The 21854-nt window shown below is 62.9% G+C and overlaps 1 protein-coding gene across 1 annotated transcript in view; it reads left to right on the top strand.

The window, feature by feature from the left end:
• Positions 1-21854, top strand: part of CASKIN1 (CASK interacting protein 1) — a 51356-nt gene that overhangs the window by 11584 nt on the left and 17918 nt on the right. Inside the window, exons 6-13 of the mRNA XM_029911270.1 lie at positions 3129-3237; positions 4374-4482; positions 5389-5483; positions 5964-6081; positions 10698-10916; positions 19304-19411; positions 19710-19828; positions 21138-21225. Of these exons, the coding sequence (XP_029767130.1) occupies positions 3129-3237; positions 4374-4482; positions 5389-5483; positions 5964-6081; positions 10698-10916; positions 19304-19411; positions 19710-19828; positions 21138-21225 (965 nt within the window). The remainder of the gene's footprint in view (positions 1-3128; positions 3238-4373; positions 4483-5388; positions 5484-5963; positions 6082-10697; positions 10917-19303; positions 19412-19709; positions 19829-21137; positions 21226-21854) is intronic.

Below are 21854 nucleotides of genomic sequence, written 5' to 3' on the forward strand. Positions count from 1 at the left end.
GGGGGTGGGCCGAGAGGCCAGCTGTGTCCCGCCTCCACTCCACCACTGGCCCTTCTGGCTCCCCGGGGGGCGACACGGCACTTTGGAAAGCAGGGCCCCCCAAGGGCTGCTGGTGGAGTTCAGTCAGTGCCCCCCCCATGGTAACTCCCTGTTCTAGGGTGGAGCTGTCCCAGGCCTCGTTTCGGATATGGCCTGTGTCCCACCGCACAAAGGGAGGGCCGGCCCCGAGGGCTACGCTGGTTAGTGCTGTTCACAAACCACTGGAGCGTGCGCCCTCGGGCTGCTCGTCGAGTTACTGCTCAGCGGGGCAAGTCTGGTACACGCTGTCCCAGGAACCTTCTCCTCCCCTGGGCTACTGCATACAGATGGCCACATTGGGTCAGACCAAGGGTCCATCTAGCCCAGTATCCTGTCTTCCGACAGTGGCCAATGCCAGGTGCCCCAGAGGGAATGAACAGAACAGTCCAATTACCGACTGATCCGTCCCCTGTCGCCCAGTCCCAGCTTCTGGCAGGTTTAGCGACACCCGGAGCATGGGGTTGTGTCCTGGACCATCTTGGCGAATAGCCATTGATGGACCTATTCTCCATGAACGTGTCTAATTACTGTTTCAACCCAGTTATACTTTTGGCCTTCACCGCATCCCCTGGCAGGCAATTCCACAGGTTGACGGTGCGTTGTGTGAAGAAGCACTTCCTTCTATTGGTTTTAAACCCGCTGCTTGTTGATTTCATGGGGTGTCCCCTGGTTCATGTGTTAAGGGAAGGGGTAAATAACTCCCTTCCTCCCCGCCAGCCCCTTCCATCGCTCCACCGGCAGAGCTCTCTGGCCCTTTGCTTCCTGCGTCTCGCTTACTGCAGCGAGGCTGCTCCGTTTCCCGCGCTGGGTGTTCTTGTGTCTCCAGCAAATCGAGCCTGGATTCCATGTACGTTTCTCTAGCGTCCTCTGCTAAAGCCAACAGCCCGAGGGCGGCTGGAGCTCGGGTTCCTGGCTAGCGGGGCACGTTGTCCAAGGGACGAACAATGGGTTTCACTCCCTGGCGTCTTCACAAACTCTCCCTGGAGCTTAGAGAGTCGCGCTGGGCTGATGGCATAGCTGGGACGAGGCCCTGCCATGGAATTCTAGCCTCTGGGCCACCTGGACATCCCGTGGGATTCTTGGTGAGGTGGAGAGAAGTGAACAGGGGCTGGAGCCAGCTGCTATTGCATAGAGTTGAAGGCTGGAAAGGAGCATCGCTCATCTCGTCTGAACCTCGCACGGGTCAGAAAACGTCACCAGTTACCCCGGCACCGAGACCAAGAGTTCGGGTTTGACTATAGCGTCTCCGAGGCTCGATCTGAAGCCTTCATGGGATGGACAATCCACCACGTCCCTGGGCAGTTCGTTCCACCCTCCCCGGTAACAATTTGTGTCTTATTGCTAGCTGGAATTTGTCTGGCTTCAGCATCCAGGCACTGGCTCTTGTTCTTCTCCTCCCCGCTGGGTCCCGGAGCCCCTTAGCACCCCCTAGCGTCTCCCCACCAAGGGCCCGGCCTAGACGCTGGAATAAGTCACTCAGTCTGGTTTTCCCAAGCTGGACAGGCCGAGCTCTTTCAGTCTCTCTCGGCTGTTTTCTCCAGCACTTGAAGCACTTTTGTGGCTCTTCCCTGTACCCTCCCCTGTCGTTCTTCGCCCCCTTTAAAACGCGGCTCCCAGGACTGGGCGCGATATTCATGCTGCACGAGCCGGGCTGGAGTCTGGCTCCCTGTTCCCAGACAGGAGGGGCCGGACGCAGCACACGTGGATTTCTGCCGTACAAACGGCTGCACAGGGTCAGAGCAATGGCCCAGCCAGCCCTGTGTCCTGTCTTGTGACAGAGGCCGGTGCCAGGTGCTTCAGAGGGAGTGAACAGACCAGGGCGAGGATCCCAGCGTCTGGCAGCAGACGTGACTCTGAGCACGTGCAGGGAGCCAGGCTGGTCAGAGGGCTGGGGGTGGGTGCCCGCCCTGCCCGCCCTGGCCACCCATCGCAGCGCTGGCACGGCTGCCCGCCCCAGGAAGTGTGTGTGTGTCGTGCTGGCCTGCCTGGACCTCAGAGGAAGGGGGAAAAGGGACCCAACCTGGGAGAACTGGCATTGTGGGCCCAATCCTGGGATGTTCTGCGCGCGCTCTGCTCCCACTGAGCGCAGGGCCGTGCCCTGACTCTGGCTGCCCTCTGCGGATTGGCCCCGTGGCTCAGCATTGCCCCTCCTGGCCCCCCTTGGTGATAGTTCATGGCCAGGCTGCAGTATCTTTGAAGCAGCAGAGTCCTGTGGGATGGTGCCCGGGTGGGATCCGGCGGTGGGTGCTGCTCTGCCCAGGTGGCTCAAGCATGCGGTGCTGGGCAGTGTAGCTGAGACAGGACCCCCTCCCCCAGCCCCTTGGCTCTGCACCTCGCAGCCACCCACCTGCAGCACTGGGTCGCGGCAGTGTCGTAACCTCGGCCAGGTTTGCTCCCAGCTGCTGCAGATGTGGCCGGGATGGAGGCAGCTGCCTCTCTGCTCACCCCCAGCCCCTGCCCTTTGCTCCCCCGGGCCCTGCAGCATGGAGGGGGAGGGCTGGAGTCGCACGCTCGGCTCCCAGGCCCATCAGCAATCCCAGGAGTGTCTGTGGGTGTGGGGGGGCTGCAGGTTATCTCCCAGCCGGCTGGCGGGGGAGCAGAGTGGGGGGAACAGAGCCCCGCTGCATGCCCCACAGGGATGGGGACCTTTGGATTTTAGTCGTCGTTGCGTTAGAATCTGGGTGGGGCAGGGGCTGAGTCCCTCCGGCTGGGTCCCGCCCACCGTGGGCACCAATGGGACGAGCGCAGCAAGTCTCCTGCTTTGGCAACTCGGGGTCTAGGGAAACCGCCCCCCACGAGAGGGGCTGGGGTGCAGGACGAAATTGCCACAGAATCTGCCATAAACAGCAGCCTCTGCCCTGGATCTGTGGGTTGGGATTGAGGGCCAGCCCCAGAGCTGGGGGCAGGGCAGGGCTGGGCTGGCGGGGCTGCGGGTCAGGAGTGAGGGATGCCGGCACAGCTGCATGTGGGGAGCTTGCACCCGCCTGCCCCTGTTCTCCCCGCCTTTCCCCCTTCCCGCGTCGCTAACCCGTTTGACGCGCTCCTGGCAGGCTCCTGCTGCAGGCTGGCATTGACATCAACCGGCAAACCAAGGCGGGCACGGCCCTGCACGAGGCAGCCCTGTGCGGCAAGACGGACGTGGTGCGCCTCCTGCTGGACGTAAGGGCTCCTGCGTCACGCTGCGTGTGTCCGGGGGCGGGGGGGGGGGGGGGGGGAGGAGCTGCTGAACTAGCCGGGGGACTCTCCTGTCCTGGGGTAGCAGGGCATGGTCTGTTCCCCATTGACAGCTCTCCCAGCATTAGGGGGCCCCTCCCAGTGCAGGGGGCTCTTGGCCTGGCTTGCAAGGGGGCTGTGAAATGAGCCATCCCCCTGCCCAGGTGCCCCCTATGTCCTTGGGGTGCTGGGCAATGCGAGTGGTGCTGCAGCATCATTCCTGGAGCCCACCCTCCTGGGGGTGTTCCTTCGGGGGGAGACAGCTCGTCCCCAGGGCGGCTCGGCCGTGCCAGGGCTGGGGCACCGCTGCGTGTCGTGTTTGCTCACCCCCTGCCCCAGTTACCCAGCCAGCGTGGCAGCTGTGCCCTCCGTCCCGGCTCTGTCGGCAGGAACCCCTCGCTCACAGCCTGAACGCTGCAGTCCGGGCTCAGGTCCGGGGAGCTGGCTGGGTCTCGGTTCCAGTCCAGTGCCGAGGAAGGGGGTTTCCCTCTGGACTGGGGGGCTCTGCTGCTGCCCGATGCACTGCAGCGGGGAGCCGCTGAGATGGGGGAGTGAGAGGAAGTGAATGGGAAGGAGGGGGGCCGAGAGAGAGAGAGAGTCCAGTGTGCAAACCCCCTCGGCGTCTGTCATGTCCAGGGGGTGTCCCTGCAGAGCCAGGAGTGGGCACTGACTCACCCTGAACTGCAGGGCAGGGAGGGTCTGACTCCCACTGGCTTTGTGTGTCCCCGAGCCCCCTATAACCAGCCCGCCCCAATCACCCTGTGGGTTTCACGCTCATTCCCGCAGTGCACATGCTGCCCATGCAATGGGCACTGGCCAGTCCTCGCCCAATCCCGGGCCCGGGTCTCCACTGAGCTCCCACAATGCAGCTGGCTGGGTGGTGCTGGCCTGCGGGGGGCAGTTTGTCTGAGCCCACGCGCTGCTCACAAGGCCAAGAGCCTGTGGGAGTCTGTCCCAGCTGGTCTCGCTGTGGCGCCCCTGAACTGCCTGCAAGCTGGGTGTGGCTGCTGTGGCAAGCGGGGGGGGGCACCTCCGTGGCCAGCCCTGAGCGCCCCTCCACTCAATCTGTCTCTGTATTTCAGAGCGGGATCAACGCCCATATCCGGAACACGTACAGCCAGACGGCGCTGGACATCGTCCACCAGTTCACCGCCACCCAAGCCAGCAAGGAGATCAAGCAGATGCTGCGGGGTACGGAGGGGTTCCCTCCATGGGCGGGTGCTGGGAATGCCCGGGGTCCCCTCACATCCCACCAGGATGGGGGAGCAGCGCGCTCCACTGGCTGCCATCCGTGCTGACAGGAGCAGAGTCCCTGCCCCCCCTGCTGTTGCCAAGGTCAGGGCAGTGACTCCCAGCCGCTCTGAGCTGCTCTGTCGCCCTGGGGTGGGAGGTGAGTTCTGGCCTGTGTGGGGGGCGAGTCCTGGGCTCACGCCATGGCCCCTCATGCTCCACCCCAGCCACACGCAGGGAGCTCCCCGCCAGCTGATGGGTTTGGGGCTTGGACTCTGACCCACCTACGAAGGTCAAGTGCATCAACTCAAGAGCTGCTTGGAGCATTTTCTCCTTGGGGCACATGCGCAGGGCCGTTAGCCCTGGTCTAACTCCCTCTCCAGGACAGTCATGTCCTTTATCGCTGTCCTCAACCCTTCAGGGGTATTGGTGTTAAACAGCTGCCACGTTTTGCCCCAGAAGTGGCTGCCAGTCAGAGGTGGGGGACTTGGTTCTGATTCTGCAAAGGGCTGTGGGCTCCCTGGCAGGGGCTCTGTACCAGATGTGGACAGGGCACAGATCTCGCTTGGACACCCACGGTGTTCATCCTAGGATCCTGTAATGCTCTGCCGGGCCTGGCTGAGCTCCGGCTACACACGGCGCCTCCTCGTGGCTGAACAGGATAGTACGGTCTAGCGCTGCATTCCGGTTCTGGTTGGCGCGGCTCATCGCTGGAGCAGTGGGTGCTCTCTCGTCGCTGCTCTAGCTACAGGGAACTCCTGTCCCCTGTTCCTCGCCAGGGAGCCCAGAGCTCTTGCTGGGGGGCGGGAGAGGGAGGTTACTTTGTGGGTTTTTCTCTCCGACGCTTCCCTCCTGCTCTCTCGGCAGACGCCTCGGCGGCGCTGCAGGTCAGGGCCGTTAAAGATTATTGCAACAACTACGACCTGACCAGCCTGAACGTGAAAGCCGGGGACGTCATCACCGTGAGTTGGGGGGATGGGGCTGCCACCCGAGCCTGTGGGCTGGCAGGAGTTTCGTCCTTTATGCGTTCTTGGCCGCTTTCAAAGTCGTGCCTGGGCAGAGATGGACACGCGCTGCCCCATCTGCCTGCCCCTCTAGTCCTGCCGCCTGGCCAGCGCCAGGCCATTCCCTACGGTCCCTGCCCCCCTGCCAGTGCCAGTCCATTCCCTATGGTCTCTGCCCCCCCACCATCTGGTCGGCGCTGGGCTGTTCCCTATAGTCCCTGCCCCAGTGCCTCCCCATCCCCAGTGCCACTGCCCCCTTGCCGCCGAGATGGCTGCAGCCGATCACCAGCCGCCGGCCTGGGGTACCAGCCCTCGCTGGCAGGAGCTAGCAGAAGGATGTTGCCCCCTTCTCTCCTGCCGGCTGGCTCTCGCCTGCGGTTCCCGTCCCCTCGGCCCCGCCAGCGAGCGCCCCCCTCTCCGGGCCTTTCTGTCCTGCAGGTTCTGGAGCAGCATGCGGACGGCAGGTGGAAGGGCTGTATCCATGACAACCGGACCGGCAATGACCGCGTGGGCTATTTCCCATCCAGCCTGGTGGAAGCGATCAGCAAGCGCACAGGCAAATACCCGGCCCTCCCCAACCCCCGCCCGGCGCACGTCAGGCCCTGCCGCCACCGCACCCAGGCAAAGGACCTGGGCTGGGTCTCCCCGGATGGGCCTGCGAGCCCCATAAGCCCCACGGGGAGGGTACAAGGGGCCCTGCCAGATGCCGCCAGGAGCAGGGACCCTGAGAGCGCGAGCCCTGCTCCGACCCCCAGCTGAGATGGGAGCGTGGGGCCAGGTTCCTCCACCTGATGTGGCCTGGGGCCTGCGGGGAGAGGCGTGGCTTCAAAGGTGGGCGTGGCTGGCTGGGAAAGGGGCGTGGCCAGCGCTGATTGCACAGCTGGCAGAGCTCCTATGGGACAGGTCATAGCTGCCCTGCTGCTGGAGGGGGAATTCCCCCCTCCCTGCACCGCTGCTCTGAATCTGGCCCTGGATTTCTGTTCTTAGGAGCCCATCTGCCCGCTCTGCCCCCAGGGCCTCGCTCCTCTCCACGGCAGCTGGTTGTCACACCACCGACCGAGGACCTGAGGCTGAGCTGCCAAGGGGCCACGATCCTGTTCCCGTGCAGGGGAGCAGTAACCGGCTGGCTTGTGGCAGCCTGCCCCGGCGGGAGGGGAGGCTATGCAGGCTGACCAGCCCGAAAGCTCAGCACATGCTGTCACGGGGGCACGCAGCGCCCCCCCTCTGTGCTGGCCTGGCACCCAGTGCCATCCAGGCTGGGCCATGCGGCCCTTTGCTCTCCCCCTGCCGGCCGAGATCAGCTCTCACGGGCCGCTCCCAGGGGCGCGCCGGCAGCGGAGGGGATCTCCCCTCTGGGCTGTGTGCCCTCCATGGGCCTGGGCGTGCTCTTTGGGGCCCGATGCCAGGGGCTTGCCTGCAAGGTGGGGCGGGGTTGGGTGCCGGGGGCTGGGGAGGTTTCTGCGCTGGAGCGTGTCTTATTCTAGCTGGGGTGGCTCTGGGGTTCTGACCCTGCTCCTAGAGAGGGCTGGGGTTGTGCTCGGTGATTTCGAACGCACACGGGCGTCTGCTGCCCCTCGCCACAGGACGGTGTGTGACCAGCTAGAGCCTTGGCAGGGGGGGCCGAGTGACGGCGCTCTCTACAAACCGCAAGACTCTTCCTCCCTTCTCACTCCGTGCTGACCCCATGGGAGACCGCACCCTGCCGTCTGTCCCCAGTGCCCCTTCGCACTGGGTCGGCCTCGGCCCCGTGGCGTCCCTCGCAGCTCAGCACAGGCGCTGGCAGCCCGGCTGGGTGGGCCGTGGCTCTGTACAGCTGAGCCAGAGTGGTCGGGCTTTGGGCAGGGGCTTCCCTCGGTTCCCCGTGCCTCCCGCACTGCGCAACCCCATCAGGGGCGGACACGCCGGGCCGAGCTCGTGTCGCTGCTGCAGAGAAACTGAGTCTGGTGCAGATTGAGAGGGAATGCGAATGGCATCCTGGGGGCAGGTGGGGAGAGCAGTGGGGGGGACGGGGCAGGGCAGGCTGGGAGAGAACTGGGGGGCGGGGCAGGGCAGACTGGGGGAGAGCAGTGGGGGGGCGGGGCTGGGGGAGAGCACCCAGTGCGGGGGGCCGGGGGGGCGGGGGGAGGAGAGCAGTGGGGGGCGGGGCAGGGCAGACTGGGGGAGAGCACCCAGTGGGGTGGGGGGCAGGCTGGGAGAGCAGTGGGGGGCGGGCAGCAGGCTGGGTGGGAGAGCACCTGGGGGGTGGAGCGGATGCCTGGCCAGCAGGTAGAAGCCACATGCCAGCCCAGTGCAGAGGGGGTCTGCTGGGGAGGGGCTGGCAGAGCGTCTCCTGCACACCCCCAGTGGCCAACTCGTGCCATGGCTCTGGAGCCCACGCCCTGCGATGGGGTACACCCCGAAGGGGGCGAGCGAGCTCTGCTCTCAGCCGGGCAGGAGCAGCTCCCTGGCCATGCCCAGGTGCACCCCAGGGCCTTGTGGACACCAGCTGCTCAGCGAGCTGGCTGCCCAGGCAGCGGGGTTCCTGGCTGCGATTCCCGTGTGTCCCGTACCCGTAGGATCGGGGGGTCTACGGCAGAGCCCCTGCCTCACACTGGTCAGTTTTCCCCATTCACCAGCCTCCCAGACCAGGGTCCTGACGCGTCTGCGGCGTCTCCTGTCGGGAGGAAGCCGGCTCCTGGCTCGGGCAGCAGGGGCTGCGGCGGGGTGAAAACGAGCGGGTCGGAGCTTGGAACCCGCCAGAGCCCAGAGAGCCTCCCCTTCCCACGCTCTGGAACGGGGCTCTAAGAACGGGGAGCCATGGTCACCTTGCCCTCGGGGTGTCCGAGCCGACTCACTCAGCTTACAAAGTGAGATGTTTTCCCCACCTGCCAGCCCTGTTAACCCGCCCTGGGGCCCTCATTCTCCCCTGCCTGGTGTCTTTTGGTCCTTTCCACCTGGGTCACCTGAGAGCAAGGCGGGGAGGGGGAGGAAGCGCGGCCCTGGGAGGATGCGTTGCCGGCAGAGTCAAGTCCTGACTGGCTACGCCAGGGCAAACCTGGGCAAGGCAAGGGGGCTGCGCGGGATTCCTGAGGCAGGGGCTGCGGCACTGCAGACCTTTGTTCTTGGGGATGATGCGCGCTGCAGGCACAGCCCGGCTTGGCCCTCAGATCCCAGGCTGTTTGCAGGGCTGACGGCTGGAAAAGCCACCTCCTGATTTGTAACCTGAATGCCTCTGCCCTGGAGGCCTTGGAGACAAAGTACCAGGTCGCTGTTCAGAGAGCCTTGGGCGTCCTCCCAAGGGACGGGACGGGACGGGACGGGAACGATTCAGCCAGGGCTGTCCCGTTGCTCATAGCATGCCTTTGGCTGAGACAAGGAGCCGCTGGACGACCGGCTCTCTGAAGTCTTTATTGGCCAAGGCTCTGGTTATCTCGGCGATTGTGCATTCTCCGACTCCTCCTATGCTGGGATCTATTTCGGGAACTAGGCTGATGCCTCCGGCTTTTGGGCTTCGCTGGCCCCCTCTAGCATTTAGTTCTGTCCAGAGCATGGAGCTGCAGGGCCAGTGTCCTGCACCGTCCTGGGAGCGGGATCCAAGGATGGCTGCAGGGAGCGGGCCCGGGCTCGGCGCAGTGACACGGTCCTGGGGGTGGCGTCCAGCGACGCGTTGACTGAATCCCATCTGCTGTCGAGTTCTAACCTGGCTCCGCGGTCACTGTGGGGTCTTAGCCCAGGGGGCGGCAGCCTTCACGTTAGAGCTGAAACAAGCCAGACATGGGTCACCTTTCGTTCTTATCAGCTTGTGGCAGAGGTGTGGTTATCACTGCAGATCGGGGAGACCCCGGTCCCTTCGGCGGCTGGACAGGAGATTTGTCTCTAGTTTGACAAGCTGCAGAAAGCAGGCGGGTTCCTCAAAGCAATGAGACCCACCCAGCCATGGCTCGGGGGGCCGTTTCCCTGGCAGAGACGCAGATCCGTCCCGCTCAGCGTGGAGAGCTGTGGCCGTCGTTGGTGTTTTTCATTTGGCACTGCGAGGAAAGTCATCCCGTTGGCTCTGTAAATCTTCGTCCTCTCGCTGTTCCATTCTGGGCTCTGAGCCTGGGGGCCAGCCAGGGCCTTGGAGTGGCAGCTGCCGGGGTCCTACGGCAGCCTTGGGGGCTGCATGTTTATGGTGAGGTCAAGGCCTCGGTGCTCCATGCAGTGCTGGAGCCTTCGTGCCCCGCTCAAAGCGCCCTCTCTGTCCTCCAAGTGCCTCCCCTGGCTGTGACGAAAGAGGCAAACGGGGGCCCCTCCCCCGGCTCCCCAGCACACCTCGAGCACTGAGACCTGCTCCCAAAGGATGGAAAACACACCAGCTTTAATGGCTGGCCCAGGAGGCCAGGGGCTGGGGCGTTTGTGCAGGGAGCGGAGGGAGGAGAGTTCTTCCTGGGGTGTGAATGGGGGCGGGGGGGCGTGATCAGGTGGCTTTTGCTGGCCCCAGAGTGTGTGTCGGGCTGTGACGGGCCAGGCTGCTGCCTGCTTGTGCGGGATCTGGAGTCTCGCCTGGCCCAGTCGCTGGCTGTCCCTGGGTGTGCCCAGCAGGAGGGCGGGGAGTGTGCAAGCCCCTTGGCCCGTGGTGACGGCCGTGCCCCGCTCTGGAGGGTGGGTTGGTGTTGCTCCCAGGGATGGTGCTGGGCTCAGCGCGAGCGATTTGCCACCCCGGCTCCGACTGGGAGGTGCTAGTGGGAGTCCGCACACCACTGCCCCCCACTGGTTGCAAGGTCATGCACGCGTCAAGGGCAAGTTGAGGGTCCCCCTGTGCCTCGGGCCCTGCTGGCGCTCGTGGCCCGTCTGGTAGCCAAGAGGCAGAGTGCTCGGCCCAGTGGGTTCTGGTCTCTGCCAGCTAGTGACCGCGTGGTCCAGGCACTGCTGCTCCATGTGGGTTTGGAGAGAGGCCGCCGGGAAGTCCTGTGGCCTGTTGGTTTCCAGCCAGCCGGCCCTGGGGAGCTGTCCTGGCGGGGAGCTGGAATCTGCTCTCTGGGATTGGGGCCAGTCCCATGGATTCCCGAGGGGTCCGGGTGCGATGCGGCGCTGCGTTCAGGCTCCTTCCTGGCTTGGTTTTGCTTTCGTTTTGGCCGGTTGGTTTTGGTGGCTTTACGTGTCTCTTGATTATTTGCTTCTTTTTCATTTTGTCTCTTGTTATGTTTTTATTAGCAGGTCCGTGGGGCGCAGTCACCATTCCCCACCACTACCAAAAGATCCCGCTCCCAGCGCCCAGGGCGGCTGTGCTTAACGGTGACTCCTCGTCCCATCCGTTCCATTTCTTGCCTCCACCTCCACCTCCTCCACCACATTCCCATCAGCCTCTTTTCAGTTCCTTTGGCTATCACAGGCTCTCCCATAGCACTGCAGAGGAGCTGCCTTATGGACCAGGTAGTTCACCGCTCGTTTCATGGGTTTTCATTTGGTTTGTGTTCGTTTTTTGGGTTGCCTTCCCCTCCCCCTCGGCTTGCTCTGGTGCGTGTGCGAGCAGGTGTGTCTGCCCAACCCCCCCCCCTTTCCTTTCCAGAGCTGCTGTGGCGTGAGTGTGGCATGATGGATGTGTGACGGTCACTCCCCGCCCATGTGGGGGGCACGTCCCGAATGGTCCTTCGGGCTGCAGAACTCCCTAGCCGGAGGGTGGCTGCCGTGAGCGGTCCCCACCCTCGGGCCATTCAGTCGTCGGTGCTCTGCCCTATAAAGAACCCCGACACGCTTCTGCAGGCAGGGCCTGAGGGGGGGATCCCCGCAGAACGCTCTCCTCATTCTGTCTCCACCAGGCGCCAAACCCCCGTCTTGCAACGGGTGGTCAAAGCGCCATCATGGGAAACAGCACTCTGTAGCCAGCTGGAGGCGCTAGCGTGCACTGCCTGGTACAATTGAGGTCTTAGGTACAGCTGCCGGGGTTCCCTGTTAAGCTGCTGCCCAGACACAGCGGGGTCACGGGGAGTCGTTTGGTGGAGAGGGCCATGGGGCGCAAGGGGTCCTGGGCTAGGGCTGATGTTCTGAGCCCGTTTGATGATACAGGTGGGGCTGTCTTCTGCCATGGGTCCACTGGCTCTTTGGGACCAGCTGTGTGTAGGTGTGCGGACCCCGATTTGTTCCTTGCTGGTTCGACTCTCTGCGTCCTTTCCTCCCCATCTGCTGCCCGGCAGCCTAGCGCTGTGTCTACCGCAGCAGCTCCACGGTACATGTAGTGCCAGCCACTCATCTGAATGCCAGGCAGGCAGCCCCTCGACTAGACTGCATCGGTGTGTGTCGCGGGCTGCCCAGCACAGCAAATACTTGGGCTCCTGGAGCTTCTCCTAATTAAGAGCCAGGCTAAACATTTAAAGAGCTTGTCTAATTACAACCAAAAACACCGAGCCCTGGAGATTTCTGCATTGCCGCCGTTGGGCCTGGCGTGCCATCCTCCTGCTCCTTGTGCCAAACCAGTGTCCGACACTGCCCGTCTGTTCTGCACCCACCCTGCACTGCGGTGTAAAGGACACACGAGGGGCCTGGCAGTGGAGAATCGGGCCCATCGTCAGCAAGAAGCAGCCCCGAGGTGCAGATCTTGGAACTGAGAGAGGTGTTGCGGAAGCCAAATTCTAGACACGATGTTATGGCTGAAAACAAAACAAAGATCAGTTCAAACCCGTCTGTTTTCAGTGCCGGGACGCCGAAGGCACCAGCACTGGGCTAGCTCAGCAGGAGAGCCAGGCGGTGAAACTGACCGTCCGCTTTCCCAGCCCTGGCTGAGGGAAGTGCACAGAGTCACAGAAACGCATGAGAAGAGGGACGTACACAGCGGGCGCTGTTCTGACCCTTCAGGCTGGAACAATCTGCAGGGTCACTAGTGACCCGGGGAGGGAATGGGGAGTGCTCTGCTGACAGCCTGCCCTGAGAGACAACAATAAATGGGCAATACAGCTAACCCCTAGTGTTAAGAATCCGGAGGCAGGTCCCCCAAATCACCGGATTGGCTTGCAATCGGGAGATTGAACGATGCTAATAATTAATGTGGGGGGGTTTCTTTGCTTTCTGGTTTCAGAGGCCTCGGGGCGCACTCAGATCACATTTCCAGGCTGCAACCACAAGGGCTAGAAACTTCCTTTTTAAAAACGGAAGCTGAGACTCTCCCAGAATCCTGTGACTCCGGGAGCTGGGGCTTTAAGATAGACACCAAATACCGCAAGAATTGGTGCACTGCAAGCGTGTGATAACGTCACAGGGTCCGCATTGCTGCTCTGAGGCCATTGTCATGCCCCTCCTGAGCTCCACAGCTCCCTGCTCTCCGCATTGCTGCCAGGACAGCATGTGCGGGGACTCGCCCAGCAATGTCCTGGCTGCACTGTAGGGTGCATGACAGGGGACGTGGCAGCAGTAAAGGGAAAGCCAACTGGCCTGTGGGATCTCTCCTGGTTACCAATGGGCTGCTAGCTCTTTTTTCAGAGAGCCTTCAAGTGCATGTTTGAACAGCAAAGCAGGAAGCAACTCTCAATAATCCGGTGAAGTAATTTGAGATCTAAGGGGCCCGAGAGTGGGGAGGTGGGGTGCAAAGGTGACCAGAAACGTACCTTGATACTCTTCTGATCTGGAGCCGGCTTGGTACCCACTTAGAGCAGCCTTGACTTGGGCTAGTTGGGCCCAAGTAGCTGCAGCTGCGGATTGGCGTGGCACTGGGATGTCCCTGGCAGTGATGACGGAGTGGGGGGGGAGTGTGGTGGTGGTGGGGGTCAATGCTGCCCTGGAGCAATTCCTCCGGGGCCAGACAGGCCGGTAGGAGCTGTGGGCAGCGGAGTAAGGCTGTGCAGTGTTTGGCTGGCGTGCTCATGAGTTGGATTCTGGGTTTGCCTCTTACGCCAGTCGCCGCCCAGGTCTGTGGCTATCTTGGGAGGATTCCGGTACTTAGTGTTTGTATCACCGTAGCACCTAGAGCCCCCATCACGGACCAGGGCCCCGCTGTGCCCGGCGCTGCATGGACCCAGAACGCAAGGCTCCAGCCGCCCTGTTCGCATCACCTAGTGCTGTGAGCCGGGGCCCGCTGGCTAAGCCGGGCTGGGTTGGGCTAGCTCTTGCATGGGCGGCTCCGGGCGGTAGGTCACACTTTCCCCTTGGGCAGGCAGTGCTGGGCTGCTGGAGGGTTCCCCGAAAGCTGTGCTGGTGAGCGCTGATCCCGCTCCAGCGCGTCGGTCTCTGCTACAGAGCGAAATTCCCCCTGGGCCGGTGGCTCTTGCTTCTCTCTGCAAGCTGGGCCGTGCCCTTGTGTTCACTGCCCGGGGGCTGCCCGGTGGTCGTGGCTGCGGCGAACCTCTGACCGCCAGCACTCAGCAGCCCTGCAGACAGTGAGGAGAGGAAATGGAGACCCCCCACCCTCGGTTCTAGGCAGGGCACGTGTCATTTCCCCAGCTGGAGTGTGCCCGGGGCATGAGTCTAGCACCTGTGCCATGGGATCTTTGATACACACGGAGGGTCCAGACCTCATTCTTATGTCTCCTTAAAGTAGCTAGTCCAGCAGAAGAGCGCCCCCTAGCGCCATGTCAGGGCACCGCCCTGCAGGTCTCCCCTGCGAGCACTTCCAGTGCCCTCTCTGCGGGGCTTGTAGGAGCTGGCTGGCTCCCCGCGGGAGGCAGCGTGGCTGTCGGGCGCAGTAGCAGTGTAGTCATGGCCAGTTAAGCTCTTTACGTGCATCTAATCTGCCTGGTTGGTTTGTGAGATGGCAGCACGGGAAGAGCCTCTTCTCGCTGCAGGCCACATGGGCCATGCTCAGCGGGGAACCCCGGGCTGGGGACGGCCTGTTAGCTCCTCTCCCTGCCGCTCTCGGGGATGTTCCCTGGTGTGTGCTCCCTGCTGCTGGCCCAGGCCGGGTTGCCCAGCTGGGTTGGTTGTGGCTGCACCTAGCAGAGGTCATTTGATCCCTGTGTTCGGCACTGGGGCGACCGCGGCTGGAATCCCCTGTCCAGTGCTGGAGGCCACAGTTCGAGGAGGCGGCTGATGAATTGGAGAGGGCTCAGAGAAGAGCCATGAGAACGTTTAAAGGGTTAGAAAACCTGCCTGATAGTGAGAGACTCCAGGAGCTCCATCTAGTGTAGCAAAGGGAGGGTTAAGGGGTGACTTGATTACAGTCTGTAAGCACCTACCAGAGAAACAAATATTTAATATTGGGGCCCAGCCACCCTGTCCTCACTGCTCATTGGACATTTCTCCCATCACTGGATGTCTCACTCATCGGTCCCCCGCCTGCTCCGTTACCTCAACCGCGCCTGATGTGCAGACGCCGTGCATGCTCCAGGGGGGCAGGGATGTTGGTGCCTTGCGTGTCATGTCTCTGGTCAGTGCTGAGATGACTCCAGAAATTCACCCTCTGGTTGAACATTAACCCCCAGAGCGCTCCAGGAGGGAATGGGAACGGGGGTGCCGTGGGTGGGAGGGTGCCCTGCTACCCAGGCCATGTCTGCACTGTGCACGGAGGACGTCTGTCAGTCCATCACTGAATTCACGGGGGAAGAACCAAGGTGAGGTGGCTGTGATACTGCTTTGTATGGAGGGAGGAAATGCAGAAAGAACTCGCCATAAAATCATGTGGCGGAAAGGTCAATGTGGGGGAGAGGGATAGTTCAGTGGAGGAGGAAGGGATAGTTCAGTGGTTTGAGCATTGGCCTGCTAAACCCAGGGTTGTGAGTTCAATCCTTGAGGGGACTATTTAGGGATCTGGGGCAAAAATCTGGGGATTGGTCCTGCTTTGAGCAGGGGTTGGACTAGATGATCTCCTAAAGTCCCTTCTACCCCTCGTCTTCTACTTAGCTGGGTGGGTGCATGCCTAGGCAGCTGCCTGTCATTTTTTCCCTGTTTAATCTCAGGAAGATTGCACTTCCCTCTTCGCCTTCTCCTTCCATTGGCCATTACTCCGCACTGCTGGCCTGCCTGAGCGCTGATGAAGTCCTGGCTAACGCAGAGCAGACAAGTTCCATCTCGTTAAAGGCCGTGCTCCTCTCTTTTCAGCTTCCAGCCCTTGCAATGGCTTTCTCACCCTGCACAGTCTGCCCTGCGCTGCAGCCTGTGTGCACACTGAATGCATACAGCTAGCATCTGCAGTGACACCAGCTAGGATGAAATGCACCAGGGCTCTGCTGCTGGGGTCAGGCAGGAACCCCCCCTCCCGGGCTGCGCTGCCAACTCGATTGCTTCTAGTCTCATGCAGTTAGTCCATGGGTCTGGCAGAGCCCTGGCTATGGCTATAACTAGCCACAGTTGGGTTTTCCAGGTCCTGGGCATTCCAAGAAGCAGGATATTGGGCCACTGACCCCACCTGGAAACAAATGACCGTGATGTTTGTTCCTCTCAGAGGGCTAATAGAGACAGGAGCAGATGAAAGGTTTAAATTCTGGTGCATCAGCATCATACCCGTGGGTCTCAACAAACGTTCCCCTTCCCCGTGGGAGCTGGCAGTCTCTCTCCAGCTGGTTCAGAGCATCACCAGGCCAGGGACATGCTGAGTAATCTCCAGTTTTCTCCATTTCCTTTTTCAACCAGCTTTTCTGTTTCTCTTTCAGGTGCGAGGAAAGAGTTTGCCGAGCCACTTCCCTTTAACTCTGGTTTTCCTGGCGCGGGGGTTGGCAGGGGGATAAGAAATGCATGTTTGTTTGCAGGAATCCCCGGGGGAATGGCTGCATTGAGTCTTTGTGCAGTTGGGTTGAGTTGTTTCTCTGGTGTAATCTGCAAACCCCTCGTTGTGTCGCCCTGCACGCGGGGAAATGGCTCTGCTTGTTTTAACCTCCTGTCTGAGAGCCGAACGCCGCCTGCGCTCTGCACGGGGCTGCTTTCCTCAGTGGCGGCGCACACCCCCAGTGTGACCCACTTTGAAACTCCCTGCTCCAGCGTGACCCATTTGTTAAATCTGCTCCCTCGCTGCTGAGAGATCGGTTTGCAGACCCCACGTGGGGCTCGCTTTACATAACACGAGTGGGCTCCCCCCTACCGGCTCTTCAGCAAACATCAGTGTGGTGCCCAGAGCTGGGCGCTTTGACATCAGCTGTGCAAAGGGAGCTGCCTTCCCTTCCGCTCCCTCAGACTCAGGGCTAGAGAAGAGGGTTTTTCCAGGCTTCTAAGACCAAGGAGCTGCTGAACAAGTCACTGACTGGCCCTTGGAAAGCACAGCGAGCGACTCCTCAGACAGGATGAGCACAGGTCTCAGGGAAGGCCAGTGGATGAGGAACTTGGGGCCTTGTGTTGTCACTTCCTAATGGCTCGTAGGTCCCTGTAATCCCAGATGCTCCCCACGGGCTGGATTCAGCTCCCCCTAAGCACACAGGCATGTGCCTGCCTCGGTGGGCAGTCCCTGTGTAACACCGACAGACCCTGGTCGTCGGCGGGTAGGATCAAACCGGGGACCTCCTGAGCTTAGTGCAGGAGCCGCTACAGCATGAGCTACAAGCCAATTGGCTGTTAGTCAGCGCTGTAGCGCAGACTCATTTAACTCTCTTTAAGTGGTCGCGGTGCCACTGGATGGGACAGCACCCCACCCCCAGACGGTGTGTGGGTTACACATGCAGTCAGGGAGGGGCTGCTCCGTGCGAGTCGGGGGGCAGCACTGGAGCTGGCGGGAGGGCGTGACAGCACTGAGGTCGCTGGGTCGTGACTTGTTGTCTGTTCTTATTCAGAGCCCATCCCAGGGGCATTGGGGCCCTGCTGCCCTGGCCAACCACAAGCAGTGTGGGTCCAGCCCCCGCCCTTTACTTTGGGGGCACTGGCACCCCCCCATAAGCAAAGTCGAGCAGATCAGAGCGTTGGGAGGAGGCACCCTCCCTCAGCCCATCGCAGCCACCCTCCAAGCCTCCGTATGGGGAATGCACAAGTCCTGAGCCTCCCCGGGCAGGCGTTGGGCAGGCCAGGACAATGGCCTTTGCTGCCGTTCACTGACCGCCCCGCTGTCTGTGGTGGAGGGGCCAGGCCCCAGCAGGGCTCCCCGGCTCCTCTCCAAGGCCTCTCCCAGGGGTGCTGATCCGCACCCCGAGAGCACGCAGGGCTCCGCCCCTGTAGGCAAAGTGTGTGGGGGTCAGCGCAGCCCCCTGCCAAGCCTGGAGCCCCCAGTGCAGACCAAGCCTGGCCTCTGGGGAGTGGGCAGGGTCTGTAGCAAGGTTCCCAATTCTGGAAAAAGAGAATCTGTCCTCCCGGGGCTGCTCTGAGCTAGCAGCCTCCTGGGTCTGCACGTCCCCGAGCGACGGCCCGGCCCACAGGCTCTGCACTAGTCAGGATCCAGTTCGCGAGAGACTCCAGCCTTCGATGTCTGTCTCGCCCCCCGTCCCGTCTCCTTGCCGTGCCAGGAGGCTGGCTTCGTGAGACCGTTCAGCTCCGTCGTCCCCACAGCGACTCTGAGCTGCCTTCTTCCAAATCCGACCTGGCAGCAGCTTCCCACTGGCTGGGGGGGACACGGGCTCTTGCTCCGGGGTGACCGGTGAATGTCCGAGGGTGGAGAGAGTCCTACTTTAGCAGGTGTTCACTGCTCCAGGGTCATGTGGGCCAGGAGCCAGGCTAGGGCCGGGCCGTGTCAGCCCCTGTCTGGCTGAGGGGTCACCGCAGAGCTGTGGCTGGTGAATTCTAGCACGGTGGCTCGTGGTGATGGGACAGAGCTCTCGGGTCCCTCGTGGCCCCTTTCCCACAGCTAGCGTCATTGCCTGTGCCCCCCTCCCCCGAACATATGTTGTGGGGCTGGCTGCGGCAGCTGCCCCATGGCGGAGAAGCGGGTATGAAATGTTCTGGAGCAGGCACGGCCCAGGAGGCGCCCGCCTTCGGTCTGATTCCTGCTAGTCAGCCTAAACTGCCCTTCACCCACTGCTCCTCATCCTCTCCCCGTGTGAAAACGCTGCCTGGGGCAGCGGCAGCCCCTTTTCCATGGCACGTCTCAGATGCCTCCTGAGAGCCAGTGCCGGGGCTGGGGGCTGCGCTGCATTGTCTCTGTGTGCAGCCCCATTGCTGCCGGCTACACCACGCCGTGCTCACCACAGCCCTGGAGAAGCCCGTCCTCCACGCGGTTCTCCCTCGTGCGCCCCTGTGGTGAGCTCAGAGTGGGGCCCGCCGGCGCCTGAGGAAATAACCTCTGGGAGCATAGACTCAGCAGTGCTTTACCAGCTGCCCGTCTGTTCCCCGCTGCAGCCACTCTGGCTCGGCGCGCGCCTGCCATTATCAGCTGAGTCTGGTCTCGCACTCCTCGCTGAGTGAAGGGTTAGCTTTACCGGGGGCTGTGGTGTGTGGAGAGCTCCCAAAGGGGTCCTTACAAATGTGTGCCCGCGCGCTGCCCAAGGGGCGATGGAGGGTCTAGTACCTGCTCCGCCACCAGGACTTAAAATAACCAGAGAGGCTGGTTACCTTGCCGCTCTGCGAGCCGGGGACACCTGCCCTCCGGTCGGCGGGGAGGGTGCCAGTGCTGTGGGGCGGGGAGAGGAGCTGTTGCAGGGCCCAGCTGCCCTGGAACTTCATGCCAAGGCAGCATCTCCTCCCTGGGCCTGTGGTGCCTGTGGGCACAGTGCCTGGCAGTAGCTAGGCTGGGAGGCCGCCCCAGGAGGCCAGTGGGGTTGGTCAGCGGAAGGGGCCACTTGCGGGGCAGCGGGGCAGTGGTTCCGTGCTATGCCCAGCCAGACTACCTGGGTCACGCAGCTGACGCCAGCCTGAGATTGTTCCCCTGTCACCAGCCTGCGTTCCCAGCAAGTGCCCCCCGCCCCGGGTGCGCGTCTGGGTAAGACTGCACTGGTCCGCACTGCTACCCCCCTTCTCACCGCCACTCTCTCCGCTCTGCTCTGAAGGTTCCCGAGGGTCCGACAGCCCGTCGCATCTGTCGCCGTCGCAGGGCGGATCCGCTGCCACGCCGGCTCCGGTGGAAGAGATCTGGGTGCTGCGCAAACCCTTTGCAGGTACAGCCGCCTTTGCATCTCTCTGGCCCCCGCGCCCTGGGAACCGCTGCTTCGGCCCGACGCTGCCTGCTGCTGCTGCCCAGCGGCAGGCTGGCGTTCTGCTGCACTCCCCTGCGGTGGTGCTCGTCAGCGGGCTGAGCCGAGCCGACAGGAGGCTCCGAAACACCGGCTGGTGCTGGGGCCCCAAAGCCCGGCCGCGCCCAGCAGCAGGGGGTCCCCGCGGTGTGCGGAGACGTGCCCTGCCAGGCGGTGACAGACGGCCGTCGCCCGCTATCTAACCCTCCCTCTCCGTTGACAGGTGGGGACCGCAGCAGCCTGGGGAGCACAGGAAGCGTGGCCAGTGCCCGGAGCTCGGGGAGCGGGCAGAGTACGGGAAGTGGCAGCCATGCCCTGCATGCTGGCTCCGAAGGGGTCAAGGTAAAAGGCAGCTGGGTATGCGGAGGCAGCAGGTAACCCTCGGCCCCTGTCTCCCCAGGGAGCCCTGCCTGGTGGGGAGCTGGCAGCGGAGCGAGGTGGTCTCCCGTCCTCCCCCACCCTGGAGACGCTCTCAGCGTACGCACCGGATGTAACGAGAACTGCCAGTCCCTCGCCAGGCACCCGCTCCCTGCCTGGGTGCCAGATGGCCCAGAGCGCTCCAGCCCTCTGGCCTGCCCCTGTGCTCTGCCCCATGGACGCTGGGCGTGTTCCTGCCCTTCGCTCAGTTTGGATGGCGAGGCCAGGCAGGCCTGCACGGGGCTTCTGTGTTTGGGTGCCCAGCCCAGCGGGGGCAGGATGACACAGCAGACGCTAAGCCCTGCACATCCATTGGTCCCCGCCGTGCTCCTGCAGCCTGCTCTGGGCCTGGGGGTTGGGCGCAGAACGCTGGGCCCAGCTGCACTCCGGTTCTGTCTGCTGCAGCCCTCCCGTAACGGGCTTTGTGCCCTCCAGCACCATCCTGGCCCTCCATCCCGCTGGCCTGCCCCTCTCTGAGGCTGTCCATTGGGAGTGGCACCAGGGCTGACTTTGGGGGTAGGAGATCCATCCTATGCGGGCTGCTCTGTCCTTCCCTTCCCTGCACCTTCTCCATGGGCAGGGCCGACTCTAGGGGTTTTGCCGCCCCAAGCGGCACAAAAAAAAAAAAAAAAAGGCCGCGGTCGTGATCTGCGGCGGCAATTCGGCGGAAGGTCCTTCGCTCCGAGCAGGAGTGAGGGACCGGCCGCCGAATAGCTGGACGTGCCGCCCCTCTCCGGAGTGGCCACCCCAAGCACCTGCTTGCCAAGCTGGTGCCTGGAGCCGGCCTGTCCATGGGGCAGAGGGTCCCCAGGCTGCTGCTGCAGCTGGCTGGGCTCTGCTGCCTCTACTCAGCCACTCGGCCCCTGGCTCCAGACGCCTGCCCTCCCCCCAGGACTCTGGAACCACCGGGCAAGGGGGCCATGCTCTGGGTAAGCAGGCCGAGGGGGCCCCTCCCTGCTCCCCGTGGCTGCGGGAGGCTGGAATTGGGGTGTCCCGGATGGAGCTGCAGCTCCTGCCATCACTTGCTGGAGGCGAAGCACCATCTGTGCTGTGAGCTGTGTTCTCACACACTCCCCGCTGCATCCAAAATCTGCCGCGCCCCTCCCTGCCCGCCCGCGCCTCCGGCTCCGGCTGCCGCAGCGTTAGCAACACAGAGTCTCTGGCTCCTGACAGGCCCCCTCCCCAACCCCCCTCCCCCTCCCCATTTTTTACCCGTGGTGGTGTATTTTTTCAGCTGCTGGCGACGGTCCTGTCCCAGAAGGCGTCGGTGCAAGAGTCTGTGGTGGGTGATGGGCCGGGCAAGGCCCTGGAGGCTCCTGCAGGTGCGTGGCTGGCGGCTGCCTGGCCGCTCGGAGCAGGGCTGACCCTTGGTACCTACGAGGGCTTGGCGTTGATTTTTTTGCTCCTGTTGCCCAAGAGGAAAGCGCGTGGGTAAAATGACGCTCTCGCCTTTCTGCTGCTGCCAGGCCTTCTCCTGCTTCGGTTAGTCGGGGGCCGGGGGGCTGGGGAGGGCGAGGGGGTGTCCTGGTGTGTGCTCCACCTCCAGGCTGTTGGCCTGGCCACGCTCCAGGCCCACCGAGGGAGCGAGGGGCGGCCCGCGGCCTGCAGGCTCGGCGCTGCTGCCAGAGCCGTCTGTTGGTCGCTGGTCCCTGCGTGCCAAGCAGCATCGTGTGTGGTGTGTGTGTGCACGCATGATTGAGGTGCATTGGGGTGTGTGTGTGTGTGCACGGGGTTGGGGTGGTGGTGTGTGTATGATTGGTGTGTGTGTGTGTGCACGGGGTTGGGGTGGTGGTGTGTGTATGATTGGTGTGTGTGTGTGTGTGCGGGGTTGGGGTGGTGGTGTGTGTATGATTGGTGTGTGTGTGTGTGTGTGTGCGGGGTTGGGGTGGTGGTGTGTGTATGATTGGTGTGTGTGTGTGTGTGTGTGTGTGTGTGTGCGCGTGGGGGGGGG

The sequence above is a fragment of the Terrapene carolina genome, unplaced genomic scaffold (assembly GCF_002925995.2).
Source record: "Terrapene carolina triunguis isolate 2854851 unplaced genomic scaffold, T_m_triunguis-2.0 Scaffold93, whole genome shotgun sequence".
In the NCBI taxonomy this organism is placed as follows: Eukaryota; Metazoa; Chordata; order Testudines; family Emydidae; genus Terrapene; species Terrapene triunguis.